Below are 22,968 nucleotides of genomic sequence, written 5' to 3' on the forward strand. Positions count from 1 at the left end.
CTGTAGGTTAACCTAGCAATTTATTTGATAGCATCATTTAACATTTTTCTTTTCCTGTATTTGTTGCAAAGAGATAGTAAGATCTAGAGGGAATCATAGAAACCTTGGTAGAAATCTTAGAGAATATCATCTCCCATTCTCTCATTAAAAAAAAAAAAAAAAAAAAAAAAAAAAAAAAAAAAAAGAGGAACCAGGGCCTAGAAATGACTTGCCTAACACAGGGTATAACTAGAGGCCAAACTAAGATTAGAATTCAGTTCTCCCAATAATCACCCCTGTGCTCTTCCCAGCTGGGTGATCATTCTCAAACACTGAGCCAACAGTGTATTCTGTCTTATGACAACAACGAAAGTGAAGCCCTATAGTGCCATTGCTCTGGTTGGAGTGGAGTTTGGGTGGCAGTAAGCAGAATCCCTCCCATGAAGCCCCAGCAAGTGCTCAAGCTAATTGTCTGAGTTCCAGTTCTGGCTTTGCCACTCACTAACTGTGACCTGCACAGGTTACTTAACTGAGATGAGCCTCAATTTCATCTTCATTAAAATCTAGGCAACAAGAGCACCTAATCCACAGTGGTTTTATGAAGGTTAGATGAGTGACAACACATAAAAGAACTTAAAACAGTGCCTGGAACATAATAAGTGTTCATAGATTGTAGCTATTGTCTTACTCTAACACTCTCTTCCACTGAACTTCTAGGCTGTGCTGAGCACTTTCATACATTAAGAATGTTGAAAACTGTTGAGCACAAATTATTGTAAGGGTTTTCCTGAGTTTTACTTATTGAACAGCAGGTGCAGGTAACGAACTATTAAACCATTTTGCATAGATAATATACTTGCCACATCTGATGCAGAAATGAAAGCCATGACATACCTGTTGACCAGCCCAAAACTCAGTTTTCTTTGTGTGCGCTGATGAGACACTGCTCTTGGCCTGTCATTGTAGATTACTCTACAGGGGAGGGACCTCCATAAAGATCCTTGCAGGAATCACCCAGCAACTTCCAGCCAATGAGGCTTTTGAGAGTCACTGTCATGGGCTGAGGCAGAAGGTAGTCCCTGTGTTTTCATACCTTCTCTGGAGTTACCTTAGGCAGGGACATCATGGTATGTTAGTAATATTCTGACTTGTACTAAGAAGATTGTACCATTTTTGACAGATTTTAAACTTTTGATCTGAGGCACTCCATTTTTCAATTCATGACTGTACAGCTTCAAACATGTTATTCAGCTCAATTATAAAGGGCATCATCCCAAGACCAAAAAAGGCTAAGCTCCTAGGAAGAAATCTTGATTTAAAGAAACATTTTAACAATTGTAGTTGGGAAGCAGAGATATCTTGGTTGAGAGCATATGATTTAAGACAAGTAAATCTAGGATTGTATACTAGTTCTATCCCTTACTAAATGAGTGAACTATGATGTGCTGCTACACTGGTGGTTCCCAAACTTTATTGCATGGCAGAATCACCTGAGGAGCTTTAAAAATATCCTGATGCGCCGAAACCGGTTTGGCTCAGTGGATAGAGCCTCGGCCTTCGGACTCAAGGGTCCAGGGTTCAATTCCGGTCAAGGGCATGTACCTTGGTTGCGGGCACATCCCTGTTGGGGGTGTGTAAGAGGCAGCTGATTGATGTTTCTCTCTCATCCATGTTTCTAACTCTCTATCCCTCTCTCTTCCTCTCTGAAAAAACAAAACAAAAACTTCAATAAAATATATATATATATATATTTTTAAAAATATCCTGATGCACAGTTTAGCCTTATGCCAATTAAATCAGACTGAGGTTGGGAGCTAGGCATCAGTGTTTTCATAGATTCCCCAGGTGATTCCAATGTGCATCAAAGTTTGGTATATCTTTTGAGGCTCCTTATCATTTACAGATAGGAGTGATAAAAATACCTATCTCATGTGGTTTTTATGTGGATAAAAATGGATATATATCATAATCTACTTTTCTGACATATAATAAGTACTCAATAAATGGGAGCTAATTATTATTGATTATATTATTGTTGTCAGGTGGCCAGAATTTAACATAGAAGTGCTCGGGCAGTTTATTTCATTACCTCCTATCAGGAGGTGATTGCATAAAAATAAACCCATGGTTCAGTCTGACCTTTTACTGAAAGCCTTTCAATCCCTCGGAGCTAGCTCCTTTCATTATAACAGGGTCATAAACAGACTATAGAGATTCATTAACCTGTATTTTTCCCCTATTTCTCAATAGGAAAATTTCTGGCAATGCCATGCTGCAATGGGGCCCCTTTTTATATTGGACATTTCTGGCTGCATTTGAAGGGACAGTATTCTTCTTTGGGACTTATTTTCTTTTTCAGAATGCATCCCTAGAAGAAAATGCAAAGGTAAAAAAAGGCATTGTTTCTTTGGTATTAGAAGTATGGCTTATCTTTTTTCCATGAGCACTGGATCAAACATACACATATTCTAGCTGTAATAATTTTGCAAAATTTTTTAAAGGTAAACTATTTCGTTCTCACAACTTCTTTAGAACAGTAGAAGTGTTCCTTATGCGCATGGCAAACTAGAGAGCTTATGTGCAAAAAGTTTGGAAGCTTAACTTAACTTGGCTGTAATTTTTATTGGATGAACAAAGTTCTTGGGACTTCAGAATTTGGGCCACTGGTTTTGATTTGAGCAAGGCTTTTTCTGTTTTAAAAGGAAAGTCTGAACCCACTCAGTTCTTATTCATAGCGGCCTTCCATGCTTAGAGTTCAAAAAGGTAACTCACATATGGAATTCCCTTCTCTTCCTCCTTCCCTTCCACATGGTAGCATAGTATTTTCATGAAAGGCTACACTGATCCTGCCAGTGCCTTCCCAGCAAGCACTACATAGTTTAGCCTCTGCATTGGAATGATTTTGCCCTGTCAGCTGTGGAAGAGAATGGAATGAGGTCTTCCTACAGCCACACAGTGAAAAATCAAACCAACTTGTATGCTGCTTTCACTATGTTTGCTATTTCCTATGGTAATTCATTCTTTATCATCATCATGTGAAGCAAAGCTAAGGTTCAAAAAGAATTTACTGAGTACAGTGACTGTGTCTAGAACCTAGAATCAGTATCTGTTAGGGAAGTGATAGGCTCAGTGGATTTGAATGATACTTTAAATTAGGTATTATAGTCAAAACCTCTCCAATTTGGATTGACATGTCAGTTTAATATGAATCTATTAAACTTATTAGTCACCAATTAACTTTTGAGGAAATACAAATCTAGTACTTTAGAGTAGGTTAATGTAGCACTTACCAAAAAGTGTACCCTACTTAATCTCTCTGTGTGTCCTTAGGCAAGTCACTTCAGCTTTCCAAGTCAACTTTGCCCATCAGTAAGAAGAAGGAATTCAGTTTTATGATTTCTCAAGTCTTTAGCTTTATGACTGATTCTGGGACTTTCACTTTTTATTTGGCACATAAATTATATAGAGCTGACTCTTGCATTTTAAAAAGTTTGCTGCAAAGTAGGTGGATAGTTTCCTGCAGTTCTGTTGACATGGTTCTTTTGCTCAGAAAATTCTTCAGGTGGTGACTGGGGAGCCTCAACACAGTCTGTATCCAATCCATCACCCATGTCCAGTTCATGATGTCCAGATTAATCAGATTTTACTGTATATGTCACCTTCCTAAACGTTTGCTAAAGTTACAGTAATTGTAACAACTGCTATCAGCAGTTAAACATAATGCCCATGTATGATTTGATCAAATTCTTTTTTTCCTTCTATGCTTCTATTAACCTTAGTTTTTTTGTTTTTATTTTTGAAAACCTTTTACATTTCATTTTCTGTTTTAATGTTATGCATTCAGACCTTGACATCATTTGGTAAGCATATGTGCCATTCATTGCCATCATTTGGATTTATACATGGTATCTGCTTTTCCTTGATGTGCACTTGCTAACAGCTCTAATGTTTACAGCCCAAAATTAGACTGTTTTTAACGTGTGAGTCCATTTGTCTGCATATTAGTCCTTAGTTCAGAGCTTTTGTTTTATATTATAGAAAAAGCCCATATCAATCTCTTTAGAGATATGAGTCATGCAATGACTTGTTTTTTATGAACATTGTTAGTGGAATAGGGTTTTTTCTGCCTTTATCATACCAGTGTTTTTCCCTGTTTCATGCTGCTTGGAATGATGGAAATAAGTGCTACCAGCCACAAATGTGGTCTACCTGACCAAGAAAGTTTACAGTCACAATTAAATCTAGCATTTTGGCCTGATCCTTTAACTTGATATTCCCCAAACAATTCATGCAATACTTTTTTGCAGTTATACACAAGATTATACTTGGCTTTTATTTTTTATGCAGGCTTGTGTATTGTTGGTAAATATTAATTAATTATTAATTTTTTTCAGGTGTATGGAAACTGGACTTTTGGAACCATTGTTTTTACAATCTTAGTATTCACTGTAACTCTAAAGGTTAGATTTTTATTTATTCAAGTATGTTTAACACCATTTTTATAATACTTTCTGGTCTTGTACTAATATTCTTTTTTTTTGTCTTCTAATCTTTAATTTTATTATGGTTATCATCCAAGTCTGAATGCTTACTAAAGTATGTATGATATTAAATATTAGGCATTTGTATACTATTTGTGATTGATTTTTTACTGTATGTTGTCTATCCTCTTTATTTTTTTTTATTTGTTTTTAATTCATACACCATATTTATGTCGGAAATCTGTTCCTTCCTTCCAGCTATTTTCAAGATGTTATAAGTGGTATATAATCAAACTGTCTGTGAGTGTGTTTTTCCATGTTAAGTACTTGAATTTTTTTAAAGTTTTATATTTGTTTAAGAAAGCCAGGCCTTAAATGAATTTGAGTACTTAAGACAGTTCAGCAAGATCTGTACGTAAATTTTATATAATGTATTTATCACTAAAATTTATATTAGTGATCAAATGCATAAAAATATATAGCAAATAACATACAAGAAGGGTAGTTTAGGCAAAATTATTGGCAGCCATGTAATAAGGGCTCTGAAACCTTAAGGCTCATGAATTGGGACTGTCTTATAGTTGAAAAAATAATCCAATTCTTTTGATGGTTCCAGTAATAAACATCTCACATGTGGTCCAAGAATGAGTGCCTTTAAATGAATTCCAGTGTACCCAATAGTCAGAACTAGAATTCAGAAGTGTAATAGACTTCTAATCATTTCCCCTCTAAAATTTAATTCCTGGTTAATTTCTTATACCAAACCTAACATATGTTTGCATCTACTATTTCAGTGATATTTTAGGACTATCAAAAATGTTACAATTCATCTCGGTTTAGCTACTTAAAGCAGAGTATAACCTTGGACAAGTGATTTGGTTTCTCAGTACCTCTATTTCCTCTTTTATAAAATGGAGATAAAATTGCATCTATCTCTCTTAGGATATTTTTGTGAAAAGTCAATTAATGATACATAAAGCATTTGCAATGGACACTGGCACATAGAGTGTGCTCAGTACAATAAATGTTAGTTGTTATTTATTACTATTATTTACAGGGTCATGATTTGAAATAAAAGCCTCCCCACCCTTTTTCCCACCTGGCCTTGTGTGTGGACCCAGGACTTCCAAGTGCCCTTCATAGTTAACGTTGGCCTTACTGCAACATCTTTCGTTAGTCCTTCAAAAGACATCCACTCCCTCTTCTATATATATATATATATATATATATATATATATATATATATGTGTGTGTGTGTGTGTGTGTGTGTGTGTGTGTGTGTGTATATATATATATATATTTTTTTTTTTTTTTTTACAGAGAGGAAGGGAGAGGGATAGAGAGTTAGAAACATTGATGAGAGAGAATCATTGACTAGCTGCCTCCTGCACATCCCCCACTGGGGATGTGCCTGCAACCAAGGTACATGCCCTTGACCGGAATCGAACCTGGGACCTTTCAGTCCGCAGACCAACTCTCTATCCATTGAGCCAAACCGGTTTTGGCCACTCCCTCTTCTTTGGATGGATATTATTTTTTAATATATTTTATTGATTTTTTTTTTTTTACAGAGAGGAAGGGAGAGGGATAGAGAGCTAGAAACATCGATGAGAGAGAAATATCGACCAGCTGCCTCCTGCACACACACCCCCCACCGGGGATGTGCCCGCAACCAATGTACATGCCCCTGACTGGAATCGAACCTGGGACCCTTCAGTCCGCAGACCGACACTCTATCCACTGAGCCAAACCGGTTTCGGCATGGATGGATATTATTGTAACTTTTTCTCTGACAGCCCAGAGGATGAGAATTCAAGACTGGGCTATATTCACAATGTTCCCCACATCCTGTTTATGAATGCGAAACTAACAGAGAGCTAAGGATCATGGTGTCACAACAAGTATCAAAACTGAGATACCACCTCCTCTTTAATAATTCAATGCCCTAGATATTAATTCATGTGACCCAGAAATTATAAGCAAATGATACTTCTTTGTTTTTAGATTGCATTTGAAAACCCCTGTTCCACAGTCTATAAACAATCAGTCTATAGAAACAAACAATGGCAGAAGCATGAAGGATTTTAATCTGAGGCAAATGAAAATGTTATTAATTAAATATCTAGGTAGGGGTTTTGCAATTGAAAGGCACACTACATAGTCAGACCCATGATCCATTGCTACATGATGCAGGCATATGGAGCTAGTTTCCTTTGTATTTAGAATACCCCCTCACCCCCATCTTGGTTGTGCTTCAGCTATCAAGACTCTTTTGTATAGTTTGTTTACCCTTTCTAGATACCCCTTCCTTCTCCTGTTTTCAGTATACCTGCCTCCACCAGCTAGCCTTCTCCTTTTGCCATAATCTCCCTGAGGACTTAGGGCTCCAGACTCCTAGATGTTTTCATTACCTCATTCTTTGCCCTTCTTTCACTAGTGAGACATCTGTAGCCCCATACGTGCTTGCTCTACCACATTGCTACACCTGTCCTCTGGAGTCTAGAGGACTTAGGACAGAGTTGAGCACTTTCATACCCTAGCTCTTTGAAAATCCTAGATTCTGTTCTCCTTTTAGTTCCATTCTCTCCTGGAAGCTTGGCCCAAGCTAGGTGCTCCCGTATGTATCATATTGTATAAAAGTTATCAGGTACCATAGTGTACAGTGTAACATAGCTTGGTACAGTCTGTACTCATCATGAAATCTTTTGTGTTGTATCTTTTCAGCTTGCCTTGGATACTCGTTTCTGGACATGGATAAATCACTTTGTGATTTGGGGTTCTTTAGCCTTTTATGTATTTTTCTCATTCTTCTGGGGAGGAATTATTTGGTAAGCAGCTGTATATATGTGAGTAATATGTAAATAGGAAAATAGGTATATGTATATATACATTGTATATGCTTTCACCCCCCCCCCAAAAAAAAGAAAAACAACACAATGAGATGGTGATTTTAAGATATAACCCTCTGAGTATGGAGTGGTATATATTCTATACCCTAAATACATCTGTAGTGACATGAATAATAGCTATACTAGTATACCATAAAGAGAGAATAGGGCCCAAATAGATAATAATGTAACTACTTTGTGTATAAACTTTACAGAATGAGTACTTCCACTAGAAATCACATGGGAGGTCATGCTAGAAATTAGTTTCACTTCACAGAAAGGTCTTATACACTTTCAAGTTGAAAGATTTGGCCAGGGACTACCAGAAGGGAGGTCTTTTGAGTAACTCAAGAAGCATCCATACTTGCATTGGAAATCTCCCTGAAATAAGCAGTGTGACTGGCTAGTATTTAATATTGAGGGCATGCCATCTTATATAATCAAAACTTTTCAAAGTATAATTAATGTGGCTTCCCCTGATAATGATGTCAGCAGCAGAGAACATGGCTAGAGTAAGCCATAAAGATTCTAGGAGTATATATTTTCACTGGTTTGAGCAAAATCATACATACAAAATATTCCATGTTATCACAGAGATGTAAGGACCATGTTTTTGTCCCTTGAGACTTAATTAGAAGAAATTCTTACTGTTTCGAAAAACTTTTCAAAATAAAGGCTTTAAGAAGTAAAAATATGAAACAACCCAGTCACTTAGGGAAGTACTGCTCCATGTAAATGTGTAATCACAGCATATATGATATTTGGTCCCTATATAGGTAATTACTGAAGTGGTGAAACTGAAAGAAGTCTCTATTTAAAAACAAAACAGAACAAATGAATCAAAGTTGATTAACCAAATATGATATGCAACTATAATTCTTACAGTACCATAATTCTATCTGTGAATCTGTGTAATCAGCATCTGAACTAATTATGCAAAATTTCCATAAGAACAAAATGTCTCACAAACTACTTTCTAACTCTTATCCTTATTGATTTAAATAAATCCTTGATATGATTAAGACATCACCATGGCTATTTCAATTCATTAGAGGTACTTACTAAATATGAAATGTTAATATTTTATTTTCTTACCTATAGTATTGTCCTTAAGTAGAACTGTCTAAACTACTACATGAATATAAAATTAATACTATAAAGCAACCAGCAAACTGTCACTAGAAACCATGTGAAACTTCAGCTGAATGCTAGTTGCAGATAATATCTCTGGACATGTTCAACCTTAAGACATTGTAGTATACTCCTTTTGGGGGAAGTTGGCAGTAAGAATGATGATTTCTGAGCCCCTAACTTAATCCAGTAATATCTTCTGTTTTTTTTTACTGGTCCCCTGCAAAGCTCCATAGATGCCGAGGTAAAAAAAGAAAAATCTAGGGATATTAATCACAGAGTATTGCAGGTACATGCAGAGTAATGCTTTGTAGCTAGCTGTTTGTTGTCTGCTGGAACCTTATGGCTCAGTTAACTGTCTAAAAATTAGGATGCTTTTCAAAACTAGAGTGGGCGTAGAGCTCTGAAGAAGTTTTTTTCTGTATACTAGGGACCCTAGAAATCTTGTTAACCCAAGCCTTATAAATTTTTTACCTCACTGTTCTCATTTTTTTTTTAATTTCTCAGTCTGTTCCTCTTATATAGAGCCACAAGCTTGATTTTATTGTGTTTCATAAAAGAGCATAAATTTCAATTTTTAAAGGAGAAACCAGTTTACGTTCAGTGAGCACTATGTGTGACCTAATAAATGGGACTAATCCAAGAGTAGTCCGGTGTGAATCCCAACCTTGATTAGCCGTTCTGTGCTTTAGCTCAGGCAGTAGAATAAAACTTGGTTGTGCTTCTTAGTAGCTACTTAACAGTTCAGTGGATGACTTGGAATGAAATCCAACATCAGAATGAGGGGTTTTCCTGGATTTTTGGGCTCCAACGCTTATGTCCTTTTAGCAATATTCTGCTGTATTGTCAACCTATTTGACTCACAGTAGTATTCTGTATATATTTGTGGATGAGAATTATAGAATCCTCCCATTTGAGAGAGAGAAGTTCTATAGTTCTTTTTGTATTTACATAGGAGTTGGGGGGGGGGATTATAAGAATGTATTTTAAAATTTGAACATAGATCACAAATCCACTCTCATATTAATAAAACAGTTGAATAAATAAAATGCTATTTAGCACAAAAATTAACTAACATTTTTCTTGCATATCTTTGGAGCTCCAGTATTTTCTAATGTAAATAAATATTTTCCATTTAGCAGCTTTAAAGTTGATTGCTGGGTTGTTTTAAAGCAAGTGTTTTCTATTATAATTTGTTTTCAAACATTTGATAAATGAAATCTGTTTATTACTTTAGAATGTTACAAAGAAATTTACTTTCATACTGTGAATAAGGAAAATTCCTTTTAAATACAAAAGACAATTTCAATTATACTTCAGAACAGGAACTAATTCGTTTTTCCATTATGTATTTTCTTTCCACTCTAGGCCTTTTCTCAAACAACAGAGAATGTATTTTGTATTTGCTCAAATGCTGTCTTCTATATCCACATGGTTGGCCATAGTTCTTCTAATATTTGTCAGCCTTTTCCCTGAGATTCTCCTGATAGTATTAAAGAATGTAAGAAGAAGAAGTGCCAGGGTAAGAACTAAGTTTATATTACAAACTGATTTTTGGAAGGGGCTTCAATATCTGCCGTGAAATAAAAATCTTATTTAGAAAATTGCATTAGTTACAGCATGTTAAACCCCTCCTTACAGGTTCATCACTTAATTTCCTCTTCTGCATAAAAAGTATAGTAAAAAACTTCGTTATCCAATACAGGTGGTAAGTAGTTTCCTTAATAGTGTTCTATGTGACCTTTAGCAATCCATATGGAGTATTACATATGCTCCATATGGAATTTTAAATGGAAAAATTATTTTTTTCTTTAGTAGCCTAGAATTTTCACACCAGAAATTTCCACACCAACATTCCAGCTTTAACCTTAGCTATTTCACTGTGGGTTGTTCAGAGATTTTTTTTTTTCCAGTTGATAATCCCCATTTGCCTTTTTCAAAACTTTCCCTTTCCTTTAATTATAGTGCTGCTTAATCTCTGAGTTGCTTCTAGCCCTGTCTGTCCAGCAGTATAATTGAACCAAAGAAAATTTCCTGGATGTAGTTTCTACATCCTTACCCTCCTGAACACACTTGTAAAAATTCAGGATTGTTTTATAAGTGTGTTTTTACTGCTTAAATTGTAACCTTTTGTGGAAATGAGAAGTTATTCCCCTCTGACAGCCTAATTGCTTGGTCCTGCATTTTCTGATATCTTTGAACATTTCTACAAAAGCCTTTAGAGTGAAAGGGGTAGATTAGCCTGGGGGAAAATCTTCTGGCAAATTTTTACCAACACATTAATATGTCGTTCCTGCCAACACTCTCATTTTGCCAAACAAAACCTCATTTCTATCATATTGACACCAACTATATCTTCTAGCCCCTGCCAGGCAACATTTTCATGTAATAGTCTAAGCTATATCTCCTGACCTATTTGATCAAATTTGCCAACCAGTTTAGCCACAATACTGGTTTGTCTCGAATTTTTTTCTGGCCTATTGAATTGATAGAATCTAGTGGTCGTCATCATACAACATAGGGAACTAAAATAATTATAGTGGGAATATCATCAGCAGTTAGATATATAAAAGAGGAGCATCATTGTTACAACTCAGTGTTGGCCCCAATCAAAAGCAAATAGACTACCAGTGGCAAAAGCCACATTGATTTTTCGTATACAAGACCAGTTGGTGTACAGTTAAATGGTTAGAACTTGCTTTAATTCCATGCTTCTGCATGCCTTATGGGTAGAACTGGACACAATAATGTTAACCTAGCTAAGACTGCCTTGGTCTGTTCTTTAATCTTTCCAGTATACTCCTTACTAACTTCCTTTAGCCTGTGGCATTTAGTTTTAGTATGGGAAAGTAACATTTACTTGTATGATTATACCTTAATATCAGTTGAACTGGGCTAAAACAGACTGATAAAGTAGGTTCCTCCCCAAATGGCTCAAGTGGCAATTTAAATAAAGCCAAATAAAAAATGTCACAATAATAAATGGTTTTATGCCTTGTTATAATAGAGAATTTGTCTGGGAAGAATCTCTTGAGTTGTTCTTCCATCCTCCTTATTTGGAAGTATACTTTGGGGTGCTCCTAAATGTTTTTCTTATTTGGGATAGTGGAGCTCATACTACATAATGGCTCACACCCAGCTTCATGTTCTAAAGACATTCCAAAAATCTTCAGAAATCCCAACCTTCAAAAATATTATCTTCTTCTTTAGGCCCTTTCTTTAAAAAAAATTACTTAGGTGATGAGAGCTACTAACAGGCATAAAAAATTAGATACTAGCTGAAGGTGACTTTTATTAAATTAAATGGATATTAAATGGAGGAATTCTACAAAGCAGTTACAGATAAAGACTAGAACATTCCTAACTTCTGTTGAAACCATGCGATTCTGGGACCGCAGCCCTATTTACATAGCAAGCATAGAATGTTGCTAGGGGTTCAGCATGAAATCTGTTTGCCATGGGTGGAAGAATTCTAGTGTCTGTGCTGTAGCTTGGCATGCTGATGTGCTAGAATGATGAGAATTTCCATAATCACGTTCATTCATTCATTCATTAATTCATTCATTCTTACCTTCATTGAACCAATGAACATGTTGAGCCACCTAATGATGAACATCTCTCTTTATATGCAATGTCTGAAAGACTAAGTGGTTTCAAACACTATGTGATTTTGAGAGTTGCAGATGAGACAGAATGTTGTGGGCACTCAGCAGTGCTGCCACTTTTTTTTCCTTGTGAGAAAAATGCAAGAGCAAAGTAGTGCATATGAATGCATAAAGGCCAACTAAAACATGGCAGCCATGGTTATTCTGATAAGTCACATGCTTACATAAAGCCCAATTTGGCTATACCAAAGAGGCAGAGCCCACTTCTAAGATAAAGGAGAAAGAATCTCTTAATGACCAACAGTCTGCCATCTGGGTGACTTACTACTTTGTTCAGTATCCCTTGTTAAGGCATTTGCCTCATTTTAAAGAGAAAAAAATATTCTTTTACACTAGTTTGGCCTCACACCTGACACACTCCCTAATGGGATAAAGGATGTGTCCCTACCTATAAATAGAAGATTCTTTGACCATCAACCAGTAAGCATCTTGGTACTTTGTACACACTGCCAGAAATGCCTATTATACCTAGGCTCACAGTACTATCCTCGTGTTGGTCTTGGCCAATATGAAGGGAATTTAGAAGTGGGTAGTGAAAATATCTCTATAACCTTAGAGAAAGCAGCTAAGACATTTACATGTAACAATTACAGAAGCAGCCTTCTGGTGACTTCCATTTCCTGAGGGTCCACTGTAAGTTAGCTACTATACTAGGTGTTGGTAATTCAGGGATGAATCAGAGGATGCCTCGGTCATAAGGAGTCTCACTCTAATTAAGTTATAAAATGGATTCCTGTGATATAAATCAGAATAGTAGACTAAATGATATGGGTTGATTTAAGACAATTGAAGTATTTCAGTGTCTGCATCACTACCTCCTGAAGCCACCACAGCAAAGTTCTGTCGTGGCAGTAGCATTGTAAAGAATTATGCGATCTTCAAAGAGGTGAAGGGATTGAGTACAGAATAATTATTGGATATAAAGTACAGCATAGGGAATATAGTCAATAATATTCTAATAACTATGTATGATGTCAGATAGGTACTAAATTTATCAAGGTGATAACTTTGTAAGTTATATAAATGTTTAATCACTGGGTTGTATACCTGAAACTAATAAAATGTTGGATGCCAACTGTAATAGAAAAATAAAAAATAAAATTATTTTTAAAAGATGAGGATAAGAAGGAATTCTGCTATCTTCAGAATAGATTCCCTAAGTAATTGAAATCAAGGATGTGGTTAAGCAATATATTCCTCAGCTATATTTTCAGCAATATGCTTAATTTTTTAGCTAAAATTCCATCATTAAGGATCATAGGCCTTTAATGTTGCTTATAAATCAGCAAAGCTGCACTGCCGTACTGCTGAAGTGTATAATGAAACTATTGAGCACTGAACAGTGGAGCAGCAGGATAACACTTCAAATTTTAAAGTTTAGGGTTTTGGACATTTCAAAAAATTGTGTTCCCCTCTGAACACAATTGTTGGGCTATCTCTCAGTCAGTGAAATATATCTAGACTTTCTGGCCAAGTAAGAAATACCACTTCCCATTTCCAATGGAGGAATTTCCACATATAAGTTTTCCCATGTAAACCACAACAATCAAAAGGAAGGCTTGACTTTGCCTACTGGACACAGGGACACTATAATCCAATGGGAAGGGACCCAGCAACAAGTTGAAGCCTAGCGTGGGATGTCTGCATGCACAAAAAGAAATACTCCATTATGAAGGGAGCTCTTTCAGAGTGGAAGACAGGAAAAGGAAGAATGTCAGCTACCTGAGCAAAATTCCCAGAGATAGCACTTTGAAATTTTTGGAAAATGTAATTTATCCTTGTAAGAACAATAGTGACAATCATGATTACTATCGAAATGCTGACAGTCACATACACCCATTGGTTCTGAGAAAAATAACACTGTGAACTAGGTTAGACAAAAATAAAGTTGAATCCTAATGCCATGACTGTTGAGATGGACCTTTATGCATTGGCCTCTTTGACACACTGCTAACTGAGCTGTAGATGACTGCAAAGGAATGTGGAAATTTCATACTGTTTCAGCTCATTATCTCTAGTCCTTCTCACCTCTCTCCCCTACCAATTGCTAGCTATATCAATTTAATTGCTTTAGATATATTTGCCATGCTCTCTACTGCCTTCTGTACTTTCATATTTCCTTTTTTCCCATTATAACTGAATCTATAAACTTCTAAATTTTATGATTCATAGAAATAATTTTATCTTCAATGGTTGGATACAAGGTTTTGATACAAGCACCAAAATATGCTTGTCATTACAGTCTTAAGTAGATAGGCTTGTATATTAAACATGAGGGTGAGACACTTGTATCATGTTAATCTTATAAGGTTTTTGCCCACAAAATAGAAGACAAAGCAACTTTTAAGAAAAAAAAATTATAAACTGATATTTCTCTAGCTTTATTCATTTATAATTTGCATGTTACTAGCTTTATTTAAGGTAAAATATGAACAGGAAAAATGTAGTAATTTTAAAACATGAATAAGTCAAAGTATTTGTCTTTAAAGTTTGTTTATTAGACTCTGCTGGATACATGTATTACTTTAACTGGTATTTTTTTTTAATCCTATTTTCATTAGTCACTATGTAGATGATATGGGTAATTAACAGCATTGTTAAATTTATCCCTGTAGTTGACCACTCATCTTCTGTTTGCCATGGGCAATGCCAAAACCAAGTCTCTAACTTCCGGCATACAATGAAAAAGAAAAACATAACCTTTTAGGTTTTCTGATTAAACTATATCAACACTTGCTTTTTCTAGGTGTTTTAAAGGAAAATTTTATAGCTCTTGAGCCTACCCTTTGAAAGAGGGCTCTGTAAGAAAAAGGAAGAAACCCATCAAATTATGTTAGAATAAATGTATTAAAGCACTAGCCCCGAGACAAATAATTCTAAAGTGTGGTTTTATCAAATCTTTTCCCACTGTGCTTGTTTTGATTAGGTTTTTAACCTGCAGCTGCCCAAAGGCAGTCAGTCCCTTCATATTTTATCTGTGTGATTGCGTAAGGGAGCTAGTCACCTTAAGGTGGGTTGGTGGTGCAGCCTGGACATAGCTCTCCAACCAGTGGGTTTTGAACAATGTAGCTTAGTGAAATAATGATTAGAGATAAGCCTTATTGCAATGAGAATCATGTTTTTAAAATTATTTTATTCAAAATAATCAATTTTCCCATTAACTAAACAATTTTTAAATTGATATACAGAGAAGTAGTAGTGTGCACATATAATAATAGACTACTCCTAACTCTAATTCTACTTTTACTTGTAACGTCTTCAATACTAACATGTCATTTCGACTTCTAATTCTCAGGCTTTCTTTTTAAATGTTTTACATTTCAGAGAATATTTACTTTTCTTTTTTTTTGGTTTCTGCATTTCTCTTTTTTCTACTGCAATTTTCCACCTTTTGTGCAATTGTGAACAAGGTAACGAAACGCCTCCCTTCCTCAGGAACATCTACTATCTTCATGCTTTCTCAAACTTCCAGCAATCACAGTTTCTCTTGGAGTGAATAAGGTGATTTCCTTTCTTAATGTACCAACTTGCTTGCATTCTCATTTGCTTGACACCATTTTCTGGTTCTCTATGAAAAATTGCTTCTCATGACTTATTTTTATATCTTCTACTGACACTTAAAGGAGTATTTTGTCATTTTTCATTAATCATTTGTTCATCTTCTCAAATTGTCACACTGGACAGGAAATTATTTCAAAAACTTGGACAGTAAATCTCTGGTCCCGTTGATAACTACTGTGCAATAGAAGCCACGGTGTGTTAGAACCAATCAGTTCACCAACACAGGACTGTTTTGCACAATTTCTCTTTGTTCGGTACACTGACAGCACTGCCACAACGCTAGGAGGTGTTCACCAAAAGGATGGTATGGTTTACTAATCAAAATATATTGACTCATCTACCACATAACCTACCAGAATCATTTCAAAAACTCAAGTTTGGCACATATTACTAATGTCTGTATACTTCTACCATGAAAACAATTCGATTCAAGTTGGACACTTTCTTAGGTCTTTAAATGTATTTATTTAAATGTTATGCATTTGTTATACTGTAATCATTTGTACTTTTGGCCAGAAGAGTTAGTCTATAGAACGTGATTTTTTTTCTTCTACATTTTTATCACCAGGTAGGTTAACCAATATTCAAATCCTTTAAGTATCTTTACCTCACTATTACAGAGAAATCTGAGCTGTAAAAAGGCATCTGACTCATTATCCGCCAGACCTTCAGTCAGACCTCTTCTTTTACGAACATTCTCAGACGAATCTAATATGTTGTAACAGGTACCTAGTGTTAAGTGGGCTGGCTTTAAAGAAAAAGATTAACAGCATTATAAAGAAAAAAATGAAACTATCACTCTCTAAATTTTTTCTGTTGTTGGTGTGGTGAACTTTATATTATTCTTTGCTAAAATATAAAGATGCATTACTTGGAATATGTGGAAATATGTATTTTAAATTTGCTAACCCCACCCCCCCCCCAAATAAAATTTTAGGCATTTTCCAGAGCTGAAGGGTAATACAATAATGCTCAATAGTAACCAAGAAATATAATTTTGATTTTAAAATGTGTTTGAATAATTGAAAAGAAATATTCCAAAATTGCATCTGTATAATATCAAGTCAGTTTAGCATTGCATGTTCTTTTGGGAATCATGTGAGAATAATTCAATGTGTTTGTATCTCCATGTGCTGTGTCTGTGTGTTTGCAGGTTTAAACTTAATGTCCTTGTAAATGTCTGATTCCCAAATATATATTAATAAGCCAGTCTAATCATTTTTAATGCCAAGTTTTATTCAAGCTAAATGTTTCAACTTTCAGAGGTAGTAAAATCTTTACTAGCCATTCAGGGGGGTGCTACCCTAATTATATAAAATGTTTCATAATTCATTTTTTTCTCTAAAAATGAGTAAATTATTTTATATCATTCTTCTATTTGCCCAAAAACTATTTGGAAGGAATTTATATGCTATGGGAGGAATCCTTGAATTTGGAATGACTCTTCCATGTGTATTTTGTTTCCCACTGCAGGGGCCTCTGTTACCCAGACCTTTCCTAGGTCTTTTATCCATCTATGGAAATTTAGAGTAATTCATAAATGAGGTTTACAAGCTTGTCAACTTAGAAACAACTCTGTACAGCTTAGGGCAGGGCTGTCTTTCATGCACACATAAAAATAAATGATCATCATGAAAGAAATTGCAAGTCAGTTCATTTTGAAGCTAAGAATTATAAATCCACACCTCATAGGCCCCCTCTTTCATTAGCTCTCAACTGCCCCACAGTCCATCAAAGGAGAAATATTGAATGAATGGATTGATTCCATTGGTTCTTTTGCATCTGCTGTGTTATTTTGGAAGCTAATTTTGCCTCTGTCAGCATCTCCCTCGCCCAACCCCCATTTTGTGCAACTCACCTGCTTATATTTTCCCTCAGTGATGAATCTGCCTCCCAGTAGCCTTCAAAGTTTTTTTTACCCCTTTGTCCCAGATAGCCTTGTCCTAGGCTGTGTGGTGCATTTTAGCTATACTTTTTACAGCTAATTTTGTACCCCCCTGGATTGCTTTCTTTAGCTTGGTCTGTGGTTTGGGGGATTGGCTGGGTAGCAGACACTGCTATTGCTTTTGGACTCTCCAGGGCTTTAACTCCTACAAGGCCTAATGGAGAGCTGAGGAAGTTATAACTTTTAAGCAATTGTTTTATTTTCATGTAAATTTCTTCCAGGAATTTATATTCATGTGGATTAGTTCTTCTCCAAGGAAAATATTTGGCAAATTAATTTAGCCCCACTGAGTTTATCCCTTGGTTGATAAGGTGACATGACACCTTTTACAAGTTCTCAATATAAATGGCAATCTTATTTTCGTTAGTCACCATAACCCTATATGAAAAATTAACATGAGAATATGGGACATAAAAAGAAATAGAAGGTGTTCTGGAGGACTTCTAGTCCAACCATGGTGAGGAAGATGCACAAAGAAAATAGCATACCTCTTTAAAGCCTTCCACTACTCAGGTTTAAAAAGGTTAGATTTTAGAGTAGAGAATGAGAAAGTTAATCTCCCTCCCATGACAAAGGGCTTCTACTTTTCAACAGTCTTGATTTACACTCTGTTATCCATTGTCCTGTCATGCCCTATCCCATTCATAGCATTTGATGATATTTAGAGGACAGAAAAAAAATCTATATTTTTTTAGGGATATTTCTGGTTTTTCTTTCCTAAAAAGATAATGAATAAGAAAAACAAGAGTCATTTGACCCTTAGATACATCATCTACCAAAAAGAAAATTAACTTCACCCTGGCTGGTGTAGCACAGTGGTTAGAGTGTCAGCCTGTGCACCAGAGGGTCTCAGATTCTATTCCCAGTCAAGGGCATATACTCAGGTCACATGTGGGAGGCAACCAGTTGATGTGTCTCTACTCCTTTTCGCTCTCCCTTACCCCCTCCCTTTCATTCTCTCTCTAAAAATCAGTGGAAAAAAATATCCTCACTCCCTGGGTGAGGATTAAAAAAAGAAAAATAACTTCAATATTACAAGGAGGAAACATGTTTCTTTTAATAAAGTACTTTAACAACAGTTTTTCAAAACAATATATATTCAGGATATTCTGTCAAATTTTGCACATCCAAAAAAAACACACAGAAAATTTGTTCATTCATTCAGCATGTCCTGAGAATCTGCTATGTGTCAGATTCTGTGCTAGCTGCTAAAGATAGAAAGATAAATAAAATGTCCCTGTTCTCAAGGAGCTTATGGGCTACAGGAAGGGATCTTGGTGAGGTAAGCCTCGGCTATGGCAGATAGTCCTAGAGATAACAACTGTTAGAAGAACCCTGGAGCAATCCAAAAGCAAAAAGCAAGTCTGAATCTTACTCAGCTGACAAATGATTAAATCATTAAAAACTGGTTATTGTGTCACTCTTTCTTTTTCCTGCATGTGAATAAAACTTGGCTCTTTGTTAAGACAGTCTCTTTACTCTTATAACAAAATTTACTACTTGACTTATTTTTGAAAATGCTATACAAATGGTTTTACATTGTTATTATTAAAATAAACCTTTTAACTGTGTATATTTTAAATTTTTCAGAATCAGAATCTTGAACTGCCTATGTTATTGTCCTACAAGCATATTGACAGTGGTTACAGCTAAAAAAGAAAGCATGAAGAAACAACTACAAAAAGTTAATCATCTCAGGATACTCAATATGCAACAAACTAAAAAAGTCTCATGTCTAGGGTTTAGAATAAATGTCCATTAAAATACCAAATGACTATTGTAAGCATTTACAGTTATTGTAACTAGCCGTTATGGCCAAAGCTCTACGTTATAAGTAATATGAAAGTTGAAAGCAAGAATATAATTTCTGGCTTTAGATAGAATAATATAATTATCAAGTGGGTGTTCTTTTAACCCATGAATTTTGTGAATGGATTTAAATAGAATAATATAAAAATAGAAGTCATGCAATGGGAATGAATAGATTTTGCTATTGTTTCTTTTTCTGCCTGGCAGAAGAAATCAGCTGTTTGGATCACTCTTGTTCCTGCTGAATGATGATCTTAAATTATTTTTTCAACACATGAAAGGAATACTTGAAAGTATAAGAAGACTAAATGGATATCAATGCATCAGATAGAATAATTAATCTTTTCAGTTTACCCACATGCTAATTTTGTCTTGATAGAATATTCTTGACAAGAAATGAACACTTACGTGGAAATAGCATTAGTCCTGGGTGTTTTTGTGAGAATAAAAAATTATTTAATTTAATTTTATTTTTGTTCTTCTGAATATACCCCAAGTAATGGGTGTTTGGCTACTATATTTGAAAATAATACATTTCCAATCACTTAGTAGCCCCTCAAAATAGTTTGGATATAACAGATTTCCCTCATATTTTACTAGGATCTGAGGTAAGGAGGGCCAAACCACAGTTACATAAAATTAAAGGGCATTCTAAGCATCAGTCTTTTATGACTTTGTGTAGAGAGGAAATAAGAATAGCTTCTTTCAAACTTAATGATTTTTATTTGAAAGAGGCTATACGTATGCATATATTCAGTTTTGTGTTTGTTTTTTAACTTGCCAATTTGGGAGGAAAGAATCCTTCCCAGGATGGTGTTTCAGTCTACAGAGCCATAACTGAACATATATGCTGTTTCTCTTAGCAAACTTGGCTAGGTAATGGTCTAACTCTAAATCATGAGATTCACATTGGTAAAATCCTCAACTTACTGGGCTATAAGGAGGTTTTATCCTTTTAATAAATCCACTTAAAATGTAAAACTTGAAATATCTTTATTACATGGTAAAATTAAACATATTTGGGGGGATATAAATTACTTCATTTGACTACTAGATTAAAATGGTCTTTTAAAAAGTGTTTTCATACCAGTTTCCATTTTGGTTGTCTTTTCTGGCATGCCTGTACTATTATTAGTGTTATATTGTACCTTTTTGAATTCAATCTGTACCAATGTATTTATATAGTCCATATGGCACATTTGATTCTTCCATGTACATTTTGTGTTAATATTTAAGTGTAATTTTTCTTAACTTCTAGAAGGACATATTCACTTATCAGAACCATTCCATCATTACATTTTATTATTTCCTTTGTTGTCATCTCTCAGTATTATTTTTGAGTATTTTCTTAAGTGTCATTCACACCTTACCTGGTAGCCTGTATTTGAGGTAGTCTGCTGAAAACAGTCTTGTATTCTTTCCCTATTCCAAAGAGCCAAAAATTCAGACCCAGGAAAGCTTATGATGTTTTATTTTCTTTTAAGAACTACTTAAAAAAATTTTTTTAAATTGAATTTTTAGAGAGGAAGGGAAAAGAAGGGAGAGGAGAGGAGAAGGGAGGAGAGAGGAGAGGAGAGGAGAAGGGAGGAGAGAGGAGAGGAGGAGGGAGGGAGATAGAGATAGAGAAACATGAATGTGAGAGCAAGACCAATTCGCTGCCTCCTGCATGCCCCCTACCAGGGAATCAAACCCAGGCACAGGCCCTGACCGGAATCAAACCGGCAACCTTAAGGTGCATGGCACGATGCCCCCAACTGAGCCATATCGCCAGGACTTGTTTTTATAGTTGTTGCTGTATTGTTATTGTTTTATGTAAGAACTATAGGGACTGTGAATACAAATGAGAGAGCCACAATAGATAGTCTTGTTTAATGCAGAACCATTGAAGATATGACATCAGAATATCTGTGGTAGTGGAAATATAACTGGTGGTATATAAAATTTCTTGCAGCCAGGAGGAAACATGAGTAAGGGGGATTTAGAATCATGTCTCAGCTACACATTACACTGCAGTTCAAATTCACAAAGGCAGTGTTAATACCATGGTTTAGATCCTTGAGAGGGACCTGACTTCCCTTTTTGAAAGACATGTTATTACTGACCTAAAAAATTGGCTAGTGTGGGGTTAACAGATGGAATAACTTGAAGTTATCAGTATGCCCACTATAATCTAACCACCTTCTTTTGTGACAGGAGAAAATGTAACGGTAGGATCATATTACATCATTTGAATAATTCTGAACTATCAAAATGTCCTTGTAATTTCACAACTGTTGTCAATTGTTTGAGGATGTTACCTACTAAACTGAAAAAATAATTCAATACCTACCACATTTACACCAGCAACAGTATAAATGCAAGCATAAATTTGCAAAATTCATAATAATTTAGTGATGAAATTTTTTAATAACATGCAGTATATAAATGTGCAGATTTTATGCAAATGTTGACAAAATCATTTTTCAGCTTGCAAAATGGGACTGCAATATGACATTTTTCACTTAAGCAATTTTTTACATCTACGTTGTTGCTTTCTATAATGAATGTGAATGCCATCTTTTACGAATGCAATTTTTTCATTACAGAAATTTTGTTTGATCTAATCAATAAACTTTGGTTTGATATGATTGATATTTTAGCCTCTTTTCTGGAAACATCTCAGTTTGACATAACAATATGGAATGGAGAGGGTTGATAGGGGAAATGGGAACATATGTAATACTTTCAATAGTAAAGTGTAAAAAACAATATAGAAGCAGTTTGGATAAGTTTCTAATCTCTTTGGACAAGTCACAAAAGATTGACCATTTATGTATGTGTTCACTGGCATTTTTAGGGCAGTATCTAATTTGTGAAGTTTATGATATTGGTAGGAACCCTATCTTATAAAAGAGTAATATACAAATTGACTGTCCAACAAAAAATGGCTTCTCCCATGTGGACACAAGATGGCCTGCAGGGGAAGGCAGTTGTGGGTGATCAGGCTAGCAGGGGAGGGCATTTGGGAGGGACCAGGCCTGTAAGGGAGGGAAGTTGGGAGTGATCATGTCTGCAAGGGGGCAGTTGAGGGTGACAAGGCCTGTAGGGGAGGGCAACTGTGTGTGGGGGGGGGGTGGGTTAGGCCTGCAGGGGAAGGCAGTGGGGAGACCCAGGCCTGCAGGGGAGGGCAGTTGGGAGGAACCAGGCCTGCAGGGGAGGGCAGTTTGGGGGAACCAGGCCTGTAGGGGAGGGCAGTTGGGGGCAACCAGGCCAGCAGGGGAGGGAATTTAGGGTGACCAACCCCGCAGGGGAGGGCAGTTAGGGGCAATTGGGCCAGCAGGGAAGCAGGTATTGATCAGGCTGGCAGGGGAGTGGTTATGGGGTAATCAGGCTGGCAGGCAGAAGTGGTTAGGGGCAATCAGGCAGGCGAATGGTTGGGAGCCAGCAGTCCTTAGTTGTGAGAAGGTTGTCCAACTGCTGTTTAGGCCCAGGATTGGGCCTTAACAGGCAGTCAGACATCCCTTGAGGGG

The 22,968-nt window shown here is 35.9% G+C and overlaps 1 protein-coding gene across 4 annotated transcripts in view; it reads left to right on the forward strand.

The window, feature by feature from the left end:
- ATP11C (ATPase phospholipid transporting 11C (ATP11C blood group)) overlaps positions 1-22,090 on the forward strand; it is a 189,825-nt gene extending 167,735 nt beyond the window's left edge. For 3 of the 4 annotated variants that reach the window (XM_084870184.1, XM_084870181.1, XM_084870182.1), the window contains 6 exons: positions 2,230-2,365; positions 4,374-4,439; positions 7,185-7,288; positions 9,848-10,001; positions 16,326-16,430; positions 19,241-22,090. In XM_084870184.1, the coding sequence (XP_084726310.1) occupies positions 2,230-2,365; positions 4,374-4,439; positions 7,185-7,288; positions 9,848-10,001; positions 16,326-16,427 (562 nt within the window). In that variant the 3' untranslated portion in view covers positions 16,428-16,430; positions 19,241-22,090. The remainder of the gene's footprint in view (positions 1-2,229; positions 2,366-4,373; positions 4,440-7,184; positions 7,289-9,847; positions 10,002-16,325; positions 16,431-19,240) is intronic. The other variant, XM_084870183.1, reaches the window with a different exon arrangement.
- The last annotated feature ends 878 nt before the right edge of the window (positions 22,091-22,968 follow it).

Source organism: Pipistrellus hanaki (genome assembly GCF_964339955.1).
Source record: "Pipistrellus hanaki genome assembly, chromosome: X".
Classification (NCBI taxonomy): domain Eukaryota; kingdom Metazoa; phylum Chordata; class Mammalia; order Chiroptera; family Vespertilionidae; genus Pipistrellus; species Pipistrellus hanaki.